The sequence below is a fragment of the Aethalodelphis obliquidens genome, unplaced genomic scaffold, assembly GCF_003676395.1.
Source record: "Aethalodelphis obliquidens isolate GAN/ISIS:26980383/991018 unplaced genomic scaffold, ASM367639v1 scaffold15, whole genome shotgun sequence".
NCBI classification, from domain to species: domain Eukaryota; kingdom Metazoa; phylum Chordata; class Mammalia; order Artiodactyla; family Delphinidae; genus Aethalodelphis; species Aethalodelphis obliquidens.
Window position 1 is genome coordinate 760357 of NW_020837959.1, and position 18898 is coordinate 779254.

At 64.2% G+C, this 18898-nt stretch overlaps 1 protein-coding gene across 3 annotated transcripts in view; it reads right to left on the minus strand.

Moving 5' to 3' along the window:
• Nucleotides 1-160: 160 nt before the first annotated feature.
• The window catches only part of MCF2L (MCF.2 cell line derived transforming sequence like), a 118365-nt gene continuing 99627 nt past the window's right edge, over nt 161-18898 (minus strand). For 2 of the 3 annotated variants that reach the window (XM_027115795.1, XM_027115797.1), the window contains exons 11-32: nt 18665-18856; nt 18068-18259; nt 17545-17704; nt 16778-16851; nt 16465-16538; nt 15347-15413; nt 14651-14766; nt 13356-13425; nt 12012-12104; nt 11817-11909; nt 10912-11037; nt 9874-10095; nt 9668-9760; nt 8549-8627; nt 8327-8393; nt 7371-7489; nt 7055-7147; nt 5964-6038; nt 2945-3066; nt 1556-1668; nt 1385-1488; nt 161-1279 (exon numbers count right to left, since the gene is read on the minus strand). In XM_027115795.1, coding sequence (XP_026971596.1) covers nt 1194-1279; nt 1385-1488; nt 1556-1668; nt 2945-3066; nt 5964-6038; nt 7055-7147; nt 7371-7489; nt 8327-8393; nt 8549-8627; nt 9668-9760; nt 9874-10095; nt 10912-11037; nt 11817-11909; nt 12012-12104; nt 13356-13425; nt 14651-14766; nt 15347-15413; nt 16465-16538; nt 16778-16851; nt 17545-17704; nt 18068-18259; nt 18665-18856 — 2430 coding nt within the window. In that variant the 3' untranslated portion in view covers nt 161-1193. The remainder of the gene's footprint in view (nt 1280-1384; nt 1489-1555; nt 1669-2944; nt 3067-5963; nt 6039-7054; nt 7148-7370; nt 7490-8326; nt 8394-8548; nt 8628-9667; nt 9761-9873; nt 10096-10911; nt 11038-11816; nt 11910-12011; nt 12105-13355; nt 13426-14650; nt 14767-15346; nt 15414-16464; nt 16539-16777; nt 16852-17544; nt 17705-18067; nt 18260-18664; nt 18857-18898) is intronic. The other variant, XM_027115796.1, reaches the window with a different exon arrangement.

Genomic DNA, 18898 nt, shown 5'->3' on the forward strand with positions numbered 1-18898 from the left:
AAATACACCCCTCACGGTGGGGACGTATGTACACACATCGACATATACACACACATATAAAAATATCTGCCCCAATCAGACCCAGAAAGAAGCGTTTCCAGGGAACAGAATTTGTTTCTGAAACACAAAACACAGTAAAACAGAAGAGTTTTCTTTCCAGTTCTGCCTTGATTTGAATAAGATAAACTCTGCTGTGCTCAGGACAGCTCCACACAGGACATGCCAGGCGGGGGGGGGGGGGGGGGGGGGGGCCGGGAGCTCAGGTTTTCCCTGGGCTCCTGTGACAGCATCGGTTCAGGTGACACCTGCAAAAACTGCATCTTTACACAGTCTTTAAAAATAATAAAAATACCCTAATTCAGTGAAGAGTTAAAAAATCGAGTCCCCCGTGTTTTTCTGTAGAAAAGAAGGTTAATATTTCAAATTATAGTTCACATTTTCGTTTGGAAACTAACCTACACAGGTGAAGGAATTTCCTTGGTTTCTAACTGCCTGTGTTTGTAGAAACGCTGCCTGATTCTACCGAGGGATGTCCTTCCACTCCCCTGTGACCAGGTGGGCTGTTTCCACGAGAGCGCGTCCCCCAAATCATTCAGCGCCATGTAAACCCCAGTAACAAAAAATAGTTTTATATCAAATACAGTATGAAATTGTCATTTCACGTAAACACAGTGATTCTTGGTAAAGATCAGAGGCCAAAGTATCACCAAAAAGATGGCCGTAGAATTAATCCTTGCTTTAAAAAAAAATGTGTATAAGACAAACGAGCCTCCTGCCCCCGCACCAAGCCGCTGGGTCAGTGAATCGGTCACTTCTTTTGGAAGCAGCTCCACAGAACGCGTGTTCCTGCAGAAAGCACCGGACCAGAAACGTCGGAAACCAAAGGGGAGCGGCTGCGGCCGAGGCCGAAGGGGAGTCCCGGGAGCCCTTCTGCACCAGAGGTCTGTCGTCTGCAGCCCCGTCCGTCCGACTCCCCGAGGAAGCCGCGGTGCCGCGCTCTTCCTGCGACCTGGGGCGCGCGCGCGCGCGGTCCCGGCGCCGAGGCCGCAGGGCGGACTCTTCCCGAACCTTCGTCTGGGGCCGCGGCGGCTCCGGGGTTCCGTGGGCGGTTCTGTGGGCGCCGGCCCCTCCCCACGCCACGCCGGCCCGAGCAGAGGCCAGCTCCCAGGGCCGCAGGCGGGGTGGCCGCGGCGCTACCCCTGCAGGTCCGCGAGGGCGGCCGCGCAGCTCTCGCTGCAGCTGGACGAGGCGCTCAGCAGGGCGGATCCCGCGCTGGACTCTGCGGACAAGCAGGCGAGCGGCTGCCGCGCGTCCTGGCCCCGCCCCTGGCCCCGATCCCGGCCCCGCCTTCGCCGCAGCGCCTGGGCTGCTCAGCGGCCCGTACCTGGGCTGCTCAGGCACCCGGGGGCGCCGCGCTGGCCGAGGAGCGCGGACAGGTTGCGGGCTGGCAGCCAGCCCTCGCCGCCGGAGCTCACGTTCCGCACGAACCTGCAAGGGGCGCGGTCAGGGTGCGGTAGCGCGCGCGGGCTGCGGGGGGGCGCGCGGGCGGTCTTACCAGAGGCCCTCGTCGCCCTCCTGCACCAGCTCCACCTCGTCCCCGCTCCTCAGGACCAGCGCGTCGGGGCCCCCCTTCTCGTCCAGCCCCGTGACGGTGTACTTCCCGGGGACCTGGGGAGGGGACGGCAGGGCGCATGGCCCACGTGGCACGCAGCTGCCGGTGCCCAGCGTCCAGCGTCCCGGGAAGGACGAGAGCCTTGCCATTCGCAGAGCTTCCGGTGGGACTATGGCCTTACATTGGGAAGGTCTCCTCGTCCAGGGAGACGCTCGGTCTCACGTGGCGACCACTAAACCTGACCAGCCTGTGCGGTGCCCCTGGCTGCGCCCCAGTGCTCACACCACACCCAGCTCCTGCGGCCGCAGGGCCTTTGCACCTGCTGCACCTCTTACTGGGTCACGCCTCTGCCCTCAGGGCACACGCTCTGCCTTTTACTAGTCTTTCACCCCAGGAGAGGGGGGATTCTTGTCCTTGTCCCCTGTTTGCCTTCAGTGCCTGACACAGCAGGTGCTCAGCACACCTGTGGACGGAGCTGCTGCGCGACGCGGACTCTGAGAAGGGGAGGCCATTCTGCTGGACTGTGGGGCTGCGGCCTCACGGGCAGCGAGACACATGACTGGGAGCCCCTGAACTGTGCAGGGGTCACGCGCCACCAGGCTTGGGAGCAGGGAAAGCCAGGCCGGTGTCCGTTACCCTCACGGGAGCAGCTGCACCCTCTGGACACCCTGAGCAGCACCTCGCACCCTCCTGCTGCACCGCGAGCGGAATGCAACCAGCAGGCCTGCCCGCCCGCCCACCTGCCTCCCCGCCCGCCCGCCTCCCTGCCCGCCTCCCTGCCCGCCTGCCTAGGCTCCCCCACTGGCCCCGCAACGCCCTGGCCGGCTCTTCTCACCCTCAGGCCTCCTCGGGAAAGGCTGCCCTGGCCACTCGAGACTCTCCCTGCGCTCTCCTCCAGTTACCTGTGTCTAACCCTCCAGCTCTGGGGTGCTTTGCTCGCTGCGATAAACCAGGTGTGGACCAGGGCAGCACTGAGCGGGCAGCAAATAACTGTTGCTACCGTCCTGACTCTGATGACTTAATATATAAATAGTTTCCTCTGCTGCTCGTGCTAAAACAGGACTTTGTTTAGGAAGCAAATCCGTACCTCAGACAGTGCGATTCTCTGAAACAGACGGCGGCACACACGCAGCTTTAAGAAAGCTCCTCTGAGGGGCAGGTCAGAGGTGTGCACTGTCCGCCGTGAGGTGGCCTGGTGAGAACTACAGGAGGGCGGGCACACAGCCAAGGGGCCCTGGCACCTGAAGGTCCTCCCTAAGCCCTAGGAGGCGCGGCCCCCTGAGCTGCACTGCTGGCTCCCTGCCCCCGGGACCAGGTGGCAGCCAAGGTTACCAGCTTCCTGAGGCCCGCTCTCCCTTCCTCCTCTGCGTCTGAGGAGTTGACCGGCTCCTCGGCGCTGGACCAGCCGTCGTTGTCCTCAGGAGCCTCTGGCGGGTTAGACGTTTTGCTCCAACCTAGAGAGGACCAGGCCCCAGTGAGGTCCCCCTCAAGGTCGAGGGCGGCCTATGCACATCCCCGCCACCCACACGTGTCGGCTGGGGGAGCCTGCCCTTCCCAGCGGTGCGTAAAGGCGGGCCGGACACCCGCAGGTTTCCGCTTCAACCGTGCAAGCTGCCCAGGGGACCTGGGCCACAGCACCTGCTTCCTCAGCCGGAAACAAACCCCAGCCTCCACCAGAAAGCTGGTGACAACCGCCCGTCCCGTGTCGAGGCAAACGACGAGGGAAAGGCATTTTTAATCAACACCTGCAACTCTCAACACCCATCAGCCGGCCGGGAGAACAGCTCCTCACGATGCTGGGTGCTAGGAGCGCCCAGGCCAGGGAGGGGGCCACCCTGTGCGGGTCACGGGCGGGGAAAGAAGCTTCCTCCGGGTTTTATAAACTACATAAACATTCCTTCTACTGCCCTGTGTCCCCAAAGAGTAGCTGCTGCATCTCCCATTGGGGGAGAGTGCAAGTGCGTCGTGGAGAAATACAGCAAGTGTCACGAACGAAGCGCGAGGCCGGAGCCACACGCCTGCGGCTCTGGAGCCCAGCCGCCGCTCCGCGTGAGGTGGCGTTTCGACAAGAGGGGAGCGGATCCAGAACCAGTCCCCAGTTCCAGCTGGTGTGGCCAGAAGCACACCTTCTCCTGGGAGAGAGGGAGTGAGGGAACCACGTGGACAAGGGCAGAATGCATGCCTGCATGTCCCCCCACCCCTTGCAGTCAGGGTGCAGACAGAGGGGCAGCTGTCCCAAGGCCGACACTTTGAAGGCTGGCAGTGACAAGCTTGTGTTAAAGCGGTGTCAGGGAGCTGCCTCTGTCTTCACAGAAAAGGGAGCTGGGACCCAGAGATCCCCGCCCCCCGCAGCCCGCAGAGCACTGAGCCCCTGCTCCAGGCCAGGCCTGGCGCCCAGAGACCCTCTGGCCCCGCCTCTCCAGCCGGGCAGGGGTGGCGAGCACGACCCTTGGCCCCCGGCGGCTGGCATCCATGCAGGAAGCGGGAAGCGGGGACCGTGGGTTGCCAGCCATTAACCACGCTCGCCGCCTGCTTCGGCACGTCCGGAGCCGCCCAGGGCGGGAAGCTCAGACGGACGCCGGGTGGGGGTCACCAGGGGCCCCGGCGCCGGGCAGCTGGCCACAAATGTCCACCCTCCAGCCCAGCACCGATAGACACAGGGCTCCCGGCCAAATGGAAGCATGTGTCCGAAGGGGGACAGCGGAGGCAGAAGGACGACGCTGCTGCCTGGGCAGAGGGCAGCCCCTGGAAATGAGGTGTGTAAACCCTCACTGGAGAGCTGCGTGGACAGACGGCTCTGCCCTTCGGTCACACCCGGCCACCCGCGGCCTCTGAGTGACCCTCTGCTAAGAAGTGGGACGGTCCCTGTGTCAACACAGTGACACAGGAATAAGCATGAGATACTGAGCCCCGTGGCCCGCTCTTAATCCACGTAGGATGCTGGGGGCTTCGAGGAGGACATCAGGCCAAGGAACCGTGAATACGGTCACCTCTCGTTCCAGTAAAAGAGTCGCTGACACTGATACTGAAAAAACAAGGGGCTGATGCAACTCCAGGAAGCAAGCACTTGGCATTTTCAAGAGTGCCAGCCAGGACGGCCTGCAGCTCCCTGTCACCTGCTGTGGACTGAAGTGATTCCGATGGATGGGAGAAGGAGGGGGAAGGAAGGGGAAGGAGGGGGAAGGAAGGGGAAGGAGGGGAGAGGAGCTGGAGGGGGAGGAGGAGGGGAGGGGAAGGGGAGGGGAGGAGGGAGGGGAGGGGAGGGGGGAAGGAGTAGAGGGGGAAGGGAGAGGAGGAGGAGGGAGTAAGGGGGAGAGGGAGGGAGTAAGGGGGAGGGCTGGGGGAGGGGGAGGAGGAGGGAGGGAGGGGGGCTGGCAGCTGGGCCTGAGCTCAAGGCCCTAACACTCATCTACCAGGACATGAGGTCACCTCACCTGTCTCAGGTGAGCAGAGGAGCTCGCAGAGGTGACACACTGGGCTCAAAGGGAGTAGACTGCAGCCTCCCACACAAGGAGAGTCAGCAAAGCAGAGAGATGCCTCGGGCACCTCTGGGCCTTAAGCAGGAACACTAATGGCCAAGTCCAGCCCCTCCCGGAGACGGAGACGGTGGTGGGGAGGTGATTCTACTCCCAAGTGCCTGGGGCTCCGTCTGCAGGGCTGGGTGCAGGCTGGGGTAGGGGTGGGTCTCTGGGCTCTCCAGCTGCCCATGGAAGAGCCCTGGGTCCCTGCAGCCTGGGTCCCTGCAGCGCGGACTGTGGACTGAGGCCCGAGGGGGGTCTGCAACGGGATCTGGCCCGGCAGTACCATCACATGGTCTGGAAGCGCGGGATAGCTCACAGAGTGAAACCCTGTCTGCGAGCCTTAGACCCTCAACCTGGGCCGGGTGGAGATGGGGGGCTCTGGGTTTCCCTGGGGGGGGCTCTGCCCTCAGAATATGAGGGCAAGAGAGACAAAGGCCCGAGTTCCAATACGGAACCTCACCCCATCTGTCTGCGTCCCCAGAAGCATGGGGACAAACGGTGAGGAAGGATGGGCCTGGGACGTGGAGCCCTGCAGCCACTGAGTAAGACAGCCCAGCCCAGCCCAGGCACCAGCCAGGTGTCAGCAGCTACTACCTGGTGGCCCGTGGGCAGCTCTGCGCATTCTGGGCACACCTGGCCTGAGGCCTCGGACCGAGAAGCGTGACGTCACCACGGTACCTGTGGCCGGAGCGTCAGGCTTTGAACAAAACAGTGACTGTGCTCCTGGCTGGGAGGGACCTGTTTCACTGGGCAGCTCAGATGGCGAGACAGGGTCCCTAACCGGATGGGGAAATGGCGCCAGGCTAGTCCAGGAGGCGGAGCCACTCTACCTCGTAAACCAAAAGGCGTTGGGTCGCTCTTTACTTGGTGTCGCTTAGCTTTTTTGTCGGGACTGGTAGGAGAGGCTGCAAAAGGAGGAAGAGCAGAGACAGAACGGGAGAGACGGAGTGAGGAGCGAGCGGAGCACCAAGGGGGCAGGAGACACAGCGAGCTCATGCTGGGGTGAGACACACACGGCGGCAACAGGCTGCTTTCCAGTGGCTCAGAAAGCAGCTTCTTGGGAACACAGCTCAGCTGGCGGAGGGATCCAGAGGTCCAGGGGGAGGCCCAGGAGAGCAGGAGCGGGAGACGGGCGGGTGACGGCCCCGCGTCGGCATCGTAGCTTTAGGTAAGCGGCCCCTTGGTTTCTTTTCTGAGCTCCACGTAGAGCATGCCCAGTACGCATGCTCGCCAAACCCAGCAAGGTATAAGGACCGGGATTTGTCCGTCTTTTTGTTTGTTTGTTTGTTTGAGGTCAACTTAAAAGTATTTTATAAATTGGGAAAAAAAGAAAAAACCCTCCAATATTTGGACCAATGAAAAGACCTCTAGACAAGAATCGGGAAGGGAGTCCTCTAGCGACCCGCCTGGAACCTCAGGGCTGGCCTCCTGTGCTGTCTGGGCGTATTTCCCCCATATTCACTGCTCAGGAGTCCAGGCAAGCTCTTAGAGACCTCCATCGGGTGTTCTGAACCCGCCTGTGCACTAGAAACGCCCAGAGGGAAGCGGATGCCTCGCACTCTGGCAGGGGGAGCAATGCCCTCGGGGACCCCACGGGAAAAGGCAGGAAAGGGAGGAGCTGGACCAGAAAAGCAAAGGACAGTCCCAGCTCCTGGCAGGCGGGCCTCTGTCAGAAGAGCTCACCTCCACCTCTGCAAAGAAAAGGCCCTGAAAACAGAGCCCTGGCTGCACGAATGACAGACCCGCCAGCGTCAGGGAAAGAGCGACTCAGCGGCAGACGCGTGCCTGGTGACCCACGCGAGAGGCAGATGCCCCTCCCGAGACCGTCCACACGGATGAGCACGGCACGGATGGATGACAGACAGCCATGGGCGCGACCCGCCCAGAAGCCCGCCGGCCGGCCGGGGCCGGGCACCTTTACCTTTCTGACCTTTGAGGGCAGCAAAGCTCTGCAGGGTGAAGCGCTTTTTGGAAAGCGCAGAGCTTTCTGAAGTAGAGCTAGTGACCGCGTCATCTGCGGGGAAGAGAGGGCAGTGCAGAGGGCGCCGGGCGGCCCCAGAGGGCAGGCGGTCACGCCCGGGCCCCCTGCCCAGGCCCCTGTGCTCTGTGCAGGCGGCCGGGCCCCGCGCTCTCCGTGAACCTTCCCTGTGCCCACCGGGGGCTGTGAGGCCCTGACACGCCCGCCGCGGACCCCCGATGCGGCTCCCGGCACTTCCGGGCTTGGCCCCAACACTCACCTCTGCCCTTCTCGGGGGGCCTCGGCAGTGGCGCGGGGCCCACGTATCCCTCCAGGGTCAGCGGGTCCGTTTTTCTTTCTTCCAACTTTCTGACGTCTTTTGTGTTCCCTTTAGAGGGACTAAGGACATCAGACACATGGAAAAAGAAAGAGAATGTTGTTGCCTGGTTGGCGTTCAAAGGTCTGTGAGGAGGAGGGTGGAGACCTCCCTGAGCTTCTACCCAGGCCTTCGGGCTGCGTGTCTCCCGCCGCAGGGCCACGGCCACGGCCACTCATGTCCAGACTCTGGGCGGAGCCAAGTGAGAACAAAACCCACCTCCCTGACTATTAAGTAGGAGGCGGTTTTGTTGTTTTCTTTCCCCTGGGGGGGCCCTTTCTCCTTTAAAGCTATTGTTCTGTGGTTTATTTATTTAGACCATTAATCATTATTAGAGCATCATTATTATTTCAACCATGAATAATTAGACGTGGCTTACATAAGAAACAGTAAACAAGTAAGTGAATGAATAAAATAACAAAGGAAAAATAAAGGCAGAAAAGGTACGATGAGGCCAGCGTGAAATGTGACCCTGCGTCTGTCTGCGAGCCATGGGCCTCGGCCTTGGCTCTGAGCCTCCCGTGCCCGGGGTCCCTGCCCACCTGGGACACTACCGTCACTGCAGTGCTGGCGCTGGACTGCTCTCTGGAACAGCCGCCCGCCGCGCACTGATCGTGATGGGAAATACCGCCCGGATGGAAAACGGTCAGAGATGCTGCGGACGGGCCTTGGGCTGGGGCTAGGGCTAGAGGCACACGCCTTGACGCTGACCTGCCGGGACTGACCCAGCAGCATGCGACCCCAGGGACGCTCTCCAGAGCGACCCCGATGACCAGGAGGCTCGGTGACAAGGCCGCGGAGACCCAGCGGCACGGGCTGGCTCCCACTGGTGACACCCCCGACGCGCGGCTGGGCCTCACCTGGTGCCGGCGGGCGCGGGCAGGGGCAGGCTGTGGGACTGCTCCAGGGCTCGGTGCTGGCTGGCCTCTGCGGGGACAAGAGCCCAGCGTGGCTCAGGAACGCGAGTCCAGCACCTTCCCCTCCAGGTGCTACCGCGGTGCCTCAGATGGCTAAGGATCCCGAGGAGGCTTTGCGGGACATAAACGGGCCCCCGGGGGACAGCCCAGAGGCCGCGCCCTCACCTCTGCACGCCTGCAGCTGGCTCGTCAGCACCTTCCGGATCTCGCTCACCCAGGCGGCCTTGATTTCAGGAGTTGGTGCCTGTGCCGCCAAAGCAGACCGGAAGGTGAGTGCGTGTGTTCCCGAGGGACGCGTCAGGGTCTCACTCTGCAGGCGCCCGGGCCCCTCAGAATCGGGGCTGACGGCGCCACGCTCGCGATGCGGGGCGGCATCCCCGCGGGTGCCGGTGCACGGACCCCACGCCAGCACCCTGCACGGCCTCTGACTCTGACTCAGTGGGAGCCCCTGCAACGTGGCCTGCCCCGAGAGTGTTTCTCTGGGATGCGGCCCTGACGTCTCCCTAGCTGACAAGGACGACGGGCGTCTGACATCCCGCAAGTGGACCAGAAGCTGGACCAGCGCGGCCGGGCTGCTGCCCCACCTCCACTCTGCCTGGGGCCCGAGGGCAGTGCAGGCGGGCGGCTGGGCCCTGAGGACCCTGGGCTTGTGCAAAGCCGGGGCGCCGGCTGAGCCCCTGGCCGCTCCCGCTGTAGCTCTGTGGGGCCCTCGGCCGGCCGCGCTAGCCTGGGTGTTGTGAGCTGTGAAGAGTGCAGGTCACCGGGGCCTCCACGCTGCGGTGCTGCGACACCCCCAGGGCCCCCAGGCCCAGACCGCCAAGGGCGTCAGAACGGTCAAGGGCAACTGGCGAGGCACCTCCCAGTGCCGGATCGCCCTCTCGGGCTGGGGTCTCTCCCGGGCTCATGGGCGAACTTACACTCCACCACCTCCCGCCATCACCGGCGAGCGAGGAGGACACGCTCCCTGCAGGCGCCTGGTCGTGCGCGGCAGCGAGGATGCCTGGCCCAGGCGGGCCGGGACCCCCCGCCGTCCGGGGACCAGGAGCCCACTTCCTGGCAGGGCACCTGGGGCACCCCTGCCCCGCGGCGTCCCTGTGCCTTGTCCCGGGCTCAGCTTAGTGACTGACGGCCCAGGGCAGCCCCAAACGAATGGCGGGGCCCTGGCCTCCGGGGAATAGAGCTTTCCGAAGATTCCAGACAGCAGCTCTCAGCAGAAGACGCTCACCGGCGGTCCTGACGGAGCTGGGCAGAGCCCGCAGCCTGGCCCGAGAGCGCGGGGCCTACCTGGACGATGTACACCTCCTCTCTGGCGTTGTACCAGATCTCGAATTTCTTCGCGTCCCCTTTCACGTTCTCCGTTATGCCGACGGCCGTCATCTGTGAGGGCGGGGCGGGCGGTAGGCGTCCGGGCAAGGGCACCCCCCGCTCCAGAAGGTGGGTGTCGCGGCCCAGCGGGGGCCCCAGGGTCTCCGCGGGGTGGCCTCACTCACGTTCAGGGACTGCTTGAAGCTGTAGGACGGGGCCTTCTCGTAGCCCTCGCCGTTCTCCTCCCGCTTCTTACAGAAGAGCACGGCCTTCTCATGCAGGAACAGGTGGCGCTGCATGGGCTTGAACCTGGCCAGGTCCTTCACCTTGGTGTGGCCCTTCTTGTGGTCCGTCCAGACGCTGAAGGAGCCCTGCATCAGCAGCTTCCCCAGGTCGCTCAGGTTCCCCTAAAGGCGGTGGCGTGGGGTGCAGTTAGCGCCCAGAGCACGTGCGGCCGAGGAGCCCGTCTGGGAGGCCGGGCTGCACCCCGCGGGGTCCAACGGCCCGACACCCGGGAGAGGCAAGTCTGTGGTGTGCTGGAAAGGTCGGGGGTCGCAGGGGGTCTGCGGGGATGAACAGGGGAGCCCAGGGGTGTCTAGGGCAGTGGGCTGCTCTGTGTGACGCTACCGTGCGGGACACAGGTCATCGGTTTGTCCAAACCCCCAGAGTGACCCTGCCGTGGGCCGTGGACTCTGGGCGACACGCCAGTGGAGGCCGTCGGCTGGGACAAATGCCCGACTCCACGGGGCGGGCCGGACGGGGGTGGCTGGGTGGGAAACCCCTGCGCGTTCCCCTCAGTTTTGCTGTGAACCCGCTACTGCTCCAGAAAGAAAGTCTATTAATGAAAAAACAGAGGCGAGTGCTGAGTGGATTTACAGAGAGGACAGGAACCGTGCGCGGCCTACGCGGGAGCAGAGGGCCAGGAGGCGGGGTCTCAAGGTCGCGCCCACACGGGCGTCACCGAGAACAAAACGGGTTCAGGGAAAGGCCGGGAGGGAGGTGTTTTCGGAGCCGCCTCTGCGCTGAGGTGCAGCCACGGGGTGAAGCGCCCTGGCTTCCGCACAGGCTGGTGAGCCGCGTGCAGGGCGGCCGCGGCCCAGCCAGAACCGGGTCTGACGGCGTGCTGGGGGGTGCGCGAGTAGGGCCCGCGCTGGCACCGGGACGGCCTAAGGCCCCGCCGCCGGCTCGTGGGCTCCCCCTGCAGGACAGGGTCGGGGCCTCACCTCATAGCCCGTGATGGCGATCAGGTGCATGGAGTCGTTCACAGCCTTGAGGATGCCCAGGATGGAGCTCAGGGCCTCCTGCAGGTCCTCGGCCCCCTCGCAGCTCTTGCTGTATTTCAGCATCTCCTGGGGGAGGTTCCACGCCCGTCTGGACACTGAACCCCGCCACTCCACCGAGAGCGGCTGGGATGCCCGTGCTCTGCCCCACAGGTGAAGGCCCTGGGCAGCCCCGGGCACCAACCTTCGGGACCCGTGTGCAGTCGTCGCCGGTGGGGACAACACCCCACACGCACTCAGACACTCACGCCCTCCCCCCGCCGGGGGGCCTGCCCGAGCCCCTGGCCCCAGAGCGCCTCAGGAAGCCACCTTCCCGGCCGCTGCGGGCCTACACCCCAGCCCTCGCAGCTGCAGATCGGGCTTGTCCCTGAGCTGGGCAAGGGCAGGCCCCTCACAGCGCCTGGCCTGGGCGAGCACCCAGCCCCACCCCCGCTGCAGCTCCCGTCTCCCCGCTTCTAAGCCTTTATTCTTTCCGTCCAGATCTGAACCCCGGAAGAACATCTGTTACAGCTCTTCACACCCATTCTCAGGTCTCGGGGATCTGCTCTGCTGGGCCCCCAAGACAGCAGGACACAGGCAGCCTCGCATGTGCCCTGTGGGGCAGGGTCTGCCCGCCTGTTGCCCCCTGTGTCCCTGATGCCCGACAATGGGCAGCGCACAACAGGCCCTCCACAAAGGCGTGTGAAGAGCCAGGGCCTCGCAGAGACGGGAAGAAGGTGCCCAGAGACCACGGGGTTCAGGGACGGGTCGGGGCGGCCGCCACTAAATGGTGTGCGGCTGGCGGGGGGGCCAGGCGGGGAGGGGGCTCCGGGGGACGCCCGGCCAGGTGTGGCTGCCCGGCCTCTCACCTTGAGCAGCAGCTGGTACTTGGTGATCCTCTGGACTGGCTTCAGCAGGTAGGAGTCGAGGCTCAGCTTGTGGTCCAGCTTCTTCTGGCATTCCTGCAACCACCAGAACCTCTGCCTTAGACGGCTGACGCTCTTCCTTGTCTGAGAGTCAAGCAGTAAAGGAACGTCCCCGCTCAAGGGAGCCAGGAGACACACCTGGAAGAACGGGCAGTCGGAGCACTGTCTCCACAGGCTCTCGGAGCGCGGCTTGTTCTGGCAGTACTTCTCGTAGACCTGGAACTGCTCCATCTGCAGCGGGACAGGGGCCGAGTCGCAGGGCGCCTCTGCGCTCACGGGGACCTCAGCGCCCGGAGGTGGGCTGACCCCGCCGCTGAGTCACGCCCCTCCGCGCCAGGACGCACGGCACCTCCGGGACCAGCCTGGACTCCCCCGGAATCCGGGTCACGTCTCCATCTCAGACGCCACAGCTGTCATTGGCGGGCAGCCAGGTAACAGCCCCCCAGAAGTTCAGTTCTCAGGGCTGCCCTAGTCCGGGTACTTCTTTTATAAAAGATTAGGTCCATACGGCTGGCTTTGGCCTCAGAGATAACAGACTGAAAAGAAATGCAGGACCAGCACCGACTCTGTAAAGAAAGGCTCCCCAGGGCTCAGCTACACCGTGGTGCTCACGCTTGCGTGCGCATCCGACGGCCAGCGGCTGGAGAAAACAGTGGCTGCCGCCTCCACCCGCGCTCCGGGTTCCGCAGGCCAGGGGCGGCCTGAGAGCCTGCACCGCTCACGGGTCCCCCGAGCCACGGCGCGGTGCTCCCCCAGCCCCGATTCTCAGAGAGCACAGGGAGGCGCTCCCCAAGGCCAGGCCGAGCGGGGCACAAACATGGCCCCTTCTTTCCTCCCTCTGCCCCTCGATGCCAATTCCTGACAGGGAGCCTCGGCCTGTGGCTTGCGTTGTGAAGGCGACCTTTTCACTACTGAGAGGAAGGAAGTGCGCCCCCTGCTGCTGAGTCAGCAGTTCACCGGGATCCATGCAGCCGGGTCGAGGAAGACAGCATCCCGCATCCCGCATCCCGCATCCTGCATCCCGCATCCCCTCCCGCTCCCAGAGCCTCGCCACAAACCCCCACGCTAGCGATCGTCCCGCCGGAAGGAGAGCGCGTCTACAACTTCAGAGCACGAGTGACGTGCAGGGTCAGCTGGTGAGCGCGGGAGTCCTGATCGGCAAGGCCAGCACGAAACCAACCCCAGCAGGAAGGAGCGTCAGCTACCCGTACGCTTGCAAATCCAAACCTAGACGCTGTGTAATCCTGGCATCTCTCAGAGCTGATGCTTTACAGTCTCTCTTGTTTTTGGACTAATTTGGCTTCAGACAAAACTGTATTCTTCTGGCCCTACCACAAAGCGTCTCAGCTAAACTGGAAACATTTGTACTTGTGATTCCGGTTGGTTAGACGGGGACTGTGACAGAACTTAAAGCCATTATGACCGCGAGGAGTAACTGTAAGAGGTAAGGCATGGCGAAGTATGCATTTGAGAATCACCTACCCTTTCTAGAAAACACCTTCCAACCAGCTCTGGGCAGTCTATGTAGTTCTCCAGCTCCCTCAGGAATATTCTAGACAAAGAAAGTTTGCAATAGGTCACATGAACAACACCAGCACAAGACGGCATCCGTCACAAACCATCAGACGTCATTTTCTGGACAGCACTCATCCTGACTCTGGACGGCCGCGGAGGCTGTGGGAGCAAGGAGGCGCCTCCTGATTTCGGGGCCTGAAGCCACGCCTGTCCCTCCTGGGGTCCCGACTGCACCAGACTTTCAGGTTCATGCAGCCGTGACCCCGTGGGGATGCTGTGTTTCTGGTGTTGCGCTCACACAGAAGTTGGGAGACGCTCCATCAGCACAAACATGGATGAAGAGTCCACAGCAGCAGACGGGAGCATCTCGAGGCCCTCACAGCCCGTGTGCTCTGCGGGTTTCCTGCAGACGTCAGGGATCTTGGCTCTGCCCCCGGGACCCTCCTCCACGAAGCACTGCCCCTGAGCCTGCGGGCTGAGTTTTCCTCTAGGTTCCTGACTCGCATCTGTCCACTGGGTAAATCCCTCCAGGGCCCCAGAACCGAGGCCGGGCCGAGACCCTAGGCCGGGGCGAGGATGCTGAGGGAGCAGGGGGACCAGGCCACCTGCTCACTCTAATCCCCAAGGGAAGCCTCCGGCTGCGGCTCAGGTGAGACCTGACACCTCCTTTATAAGCGGCAGGTGACAGAGGCTGAGGACAGAGGGTGAAAGTGAGTGGCCAGACAGAAGCCCCAGTGTCTCCTGGAGTCCAGCGGAGGGGAGGGCCGGGCAGCACAGGAGGGGCTCGTGCACAGCGGCCTTTCCTCAGGACCACAGGCTCATGCTGCCAATCTGCTTCTCTCTGCTAGACGGATCTTCCCCGAGAGCCCCCAAGACTGCTGAGGGTGAGCGGGCCCAGGAGGACCACGCACCCTTTCCCCACAGCCACAGAGAGGCCACGGGTGCTCCCACGAGGGGAGGGTGGGCAGGAAGGAACTTGCGGTGTTGCCGTCCTTTCGAGACGGGCTGGGCAAGGGGCCTCACCAAGGGGTGTGGCTTCGGTGTCACCCAGAAGGGCCGAGTGCGTACACCTGGGGGCCAGCTCCCGCTTCCTCCCTCTGTGGGCGGCCCCTTGTAACTCACCGCCGCCCAGGGAGCTACCCTGGGCACGCCCTACCGAACCCGCTGTCCGTCCGCTTATCCCTCTTGAGAGGGAGGGAGGAATCTTCTCCCCCAGCAAAGCATAACCTGAGGCCCGTGGGCGACCCGAGGGAGGGCCTGACCTGTTATGAAAGTGGTAAATTTCTTCCATGTTTCCAAACAGAACATCCTTCTTGTTCTGAAGTCCCGTCGAGATGAGATGTGTCATTAAAGGGTTGTCCATCTCAGCAGCGTAGCCCTGCGGAGAGGGGAGGGGTCAGCGGGGAAGCCCGGGCCCATCAGCCCCGCGTAAGCCTGGTCTCCACGTGGCCGCCAAGCAGGGAAGTGACGCTGTCTCAGGCTTCAGAAATCGAATCCACCTCAAATTCATTCACTGACCATCTAAGGTGACTCTCCGGACCAGCACCAGAAATACGAGTGAATTAGAAGCGGCACCAATTATCTTTTTGGGAGGGAGGGTGGCTCCATCCTCCTCCCTTTGAACCTTTTTAAATTCAGTAAATTCAGGTACACCTTCCATGAAGAGGACAAGTCCTGTGGGTTATCTCTGTGTCCGCACCCGTGACCACTGCCCACACCCCACGACAGAACAGTCCCGCACCCAGAAGCCCTGCTGCTGCCCCCAGGCAACAGCCCCCCACCCCGGGAGGGTCAGGCACGGCTGCCCTCTCCGGCCGCAAACACGGCCCAGTGCCAGTGCACCTGCAGCCAGCGCCCCGTCCTGGGGACGGACAGGCGAGTGGCCTCCAGCCCTGGGCTGTCGGCAGAGCCGTGTCGTGGCCACGAGACCACACGGCGCGGCGGCGCCGGCGCCTCACCTCCAGGATGCACAGCAGCTCCTCCACGTAGACCCGCTCCGTGTCCAGAAGCTCGTTCATCACGTGCCTGCGGATGGGCGCCGGCTTTCATGCAGGGGCAGCTTCCCAACCGTCCCCCGAGGCGCCCTGGGCTCCCAGTGCCCGAGGCCCCGCCGGCCGCCCGCAGGCAGCGGCTCTGCAGTGACCCTCTGGGGATCGTCTACGTGCCGTCAGGTTAGGGCTCCCAGGAGGGCCTGGCTTGCAAACCGGCCACTCAGACCTCGCCTTACGGACCAGGACCACCTTCTAACTGCCTATGACCAAGCTTCCTGTTTTCACGCACAGAAAACGGAGCCAAGGGTGGGGATCGTGGAGCAGGCGGCAGCCGGCACGTCAGCTGGCCCTGGCGCCGTTCAAAGTGCCCGTGCTCCGCACAGGGTGGGACAGGTCGCGGGAGAGGAAGGCTCGGGTTCCCTCTCCACCGCGGGCTGGAGGGCGGCGTGAGCTTGGCGGGGAGGACGTCCCCGTGGGAGGCTGGGCAGTGTGGGGTGTGAGCAGGGTTTCAGAGTGGGCGCAGGAGGGCGCCGAGTGCAGGCTGCCTTCGTGGAGCTATGGACGATCCAGCTCGGCTGGCAGGCAGGGGCCCTGCGGGAGAGCGACTGCCAGCCTGGGAAGCACGTGGGCAGTGCCTTCCTGCCCAGCCCAGAGTTTGGAGCCCAGCAGTGCGTCCGTGCAGGGACAGACACTCTCCCGGCATCTGGGTGGGGCTGGAGCATGCGGGGCGCCCAGGGCGGGCGTGGGGCGAGCAGAGCCTCCGCAGGGTTGCGGTGGGGAGAGACCAAGAAAGAGAAGTGATGCCCGGCACCAGCACGTGGAGCGGAGGATCGGAAAGGCTCGTGGGCGGCAGGAGGGGCCCGTCCCGAGGAGACAGGGCCGGCGGGGGTGGGTCCGAGGCTGGCCCTGCGAGAGTGGCCTGGGGCTGCATCCACTAGCCGGGTGCCCTGGGCTCAGGGAGGGACAACACGGGCCTCTGGTCCCACCGCCTCTGGCTCCTTTACGTACAGACCCTCCCCAGGGGCTGAGCTCCGGTGGGTCACGCTTGTCCTCAGACCTGCTGGGGGGAAAGGCAGGCCACTCACCTCCGCAGGACGGCCAGGCTCTCCTCGTCCCCGGTGGAGCGGCCGCGGCCCTGCCGGCCCTCGCTCACTTCACTCTGGGGAGAAAGGGGGGCCCACATCGCGCTTTCAGAGACGAGAAGGTGCAGCCGGACGCCCTGCTTCCATAACCCAACCTCCTGCCGGTCGAGGCCCCGCAGGCAGGATGGGGCGGCCCGGAGGGAGGGATGGGGCATGAGCAGAGGATGCCCCCCAGGTGCGCTGGCCTGTGTGCACTGAGGAGCGCCGGGGGGGCCGGGGGCAGGGAGGGGACCGGGCGGCGGGGACGGGCACTCACCCTGGCCCTCCTGTAGGGCCCCCTCCGGAGCACGCTGCCCTCAGAACTGTGGATCTCAGAGCCTCTCCGGATGCCTGGGTTGGAAAGAAGTGGACAGGAGTGGGACCTCGCACCCTACTGCCTGGAGGTGAAAAGCCCATCCAGGACCGTCGGTGTGCTCTTGTGTCTTTGTAACTTTTGGAGGAAAAGCTGCGAGCAGCCCAAAGCACAGTCAGGTACAGAGCAAGGAAACGGGCTCCGGGCGCGTGGGGCGCCCACCGTCCACCACTTCCCAGTGCGGCCCAGCTCCCAGGTGACGGGGGAGAACTCGGCGCCTGGAGGCCTCCGAATGGGCCCCGCGCGCCGGGCTCAGGGGCTCTCAGCGCCGACGGCCCACACCAGCCACAGCTGTAGAAAGCAGCGGGAGCCCTGCTGGCGCTGGGGCAGCGCGTCTGCCGACATGAGGTGATGGGAGGGGCCTTAGGAAAGGCCTCGCGTCCAGCTGTGCCTTCCAGAAGCGCTGCACTGGGGAACCAGGAGGCTTCGGGGTGGAGGGCCGAGCTGCGCGAGGGGAAGACCATCCCGGCTACGGCGCCAAGGACAGACGGGCGGGATGAGCCCAGGAAAGGCCCCGACAGTCAGGCGGTCCCCCTCCAGCCACAGCAACGGGGAGTGGCACGGATGCGAGCACAGGATGAGCAGGCCGAGGGCCGATGACACTTTATCATTTACGCAGTGGGCTGGGGGGAAGGAGGGCCTTGCCCAGGGGGAGGGGCGACCGCCCGTACCCGGGGAGGGGCAGGGCGACTTCGCGGGCGCCTCTGGCCGGGGGGCCACCGGCTGCACGGGCCGCGTCTGCTTGGCGGCCAGCTTCTTGAGGCTCGCCTGTCTCCGGTGAAACATCTCCTCCACACTCTCCTGCTTCCGGAAGACCTTCTGCACGTGCTCCTGCAGGGAAGGGGGTGACGGGCTCATCAGGACACCTCCCGAGAGCTGCCGCAACGCACGTGGCCCCCGCGCTGCCCTTGGCAGGCGGGGGGCACCGAGGGGGGAGGGGCCCCGGGCCTGGAGCCCGGCGAGCGGCCGGCGGTGTGGCGCAGACAGCGGCCGAGTGAGGAGTCCGGTTTCGTCTCACTGTGGGCACCGAGCAAGGGCCCTCCCCGCAGGCGGGGACCCCGTAGGGGCGTGGGGGGCCCAGGAGCGACGTCTGGCCCGAAAGGCACCCTCTGCTCTCCTCCCCCCGATCGCCCGGTGTCTCTGGGCATCATCAGAGTAACCCGTGGTCGAACAGGTGAGAGGCTGTCTCCTCACCAGCAGGTCTCGGGTGAGGATGGGTTCGTAGTCCTGGTAGATTTTACTGAGCTCCTGGATCTTGTTTTCCGCACGCGTCTCCAGAAACTTCTCGACCTCCTGGAGGGCCGCCTCGGCGCCGTCCTGGGCCTGGCACTTGTCCACCGGCTGCGAGGCCAGCAGGTAGATGCCCTCGTCACACCACTTCATGGACTGGAGGGAGACAAGGCACCTTGGAAGCTGTCCTGGCGTCTCCCGTGGCCCACTGACCGCTGTGCTTTGGGACCACCTGCAGGACGTAGCGTCCCTGTCCTGCCCCTATGTCCAGAGGGCTCCCCTGGGGGACGCAGGCCTGAAACCGAGTGAATCGCCCGGGACGGGACGCACCCACGCTGAGGACCAAGTGCAGGGAACTGGCTGGACAGTCAGCCTCTGGGTTTCTTAAAGAAACGGCCAGTTGTGGCAGGCGAGTCCTATAAACGCTTCCGTGTTGGGACGGGACCTTCTGGGCCACAGGAAAGGGCCGTTTTTCACCGGTGCCTGGGGCCCAGCCCGCGGCAGGAGCGTCCCCGCGGGACGGCGGGGCGTGGGGTGTGTGCGCCGGGCTGGGGGGCCTACCGCCTCGAGGAGGCCGTGCAGATCCAGCGCCCTGCCCAGCAGCCCTCTCCTCCGCCCGACGTCAGCTGCAAACTGGTCACACAGCTGGCGGAGCTCGTGGCACTTGGGGCGGATGGAGTCCACGGCGTAGTGCTTCAGCTCGATGAGCCGCTCACCCTCCAGGGCCAGGGTGCGGGCCCGCTGCGTGACCGCCTGTGGAGCCGCCAGAGACCGGCTCAGCCTGGTTCTTGGGGC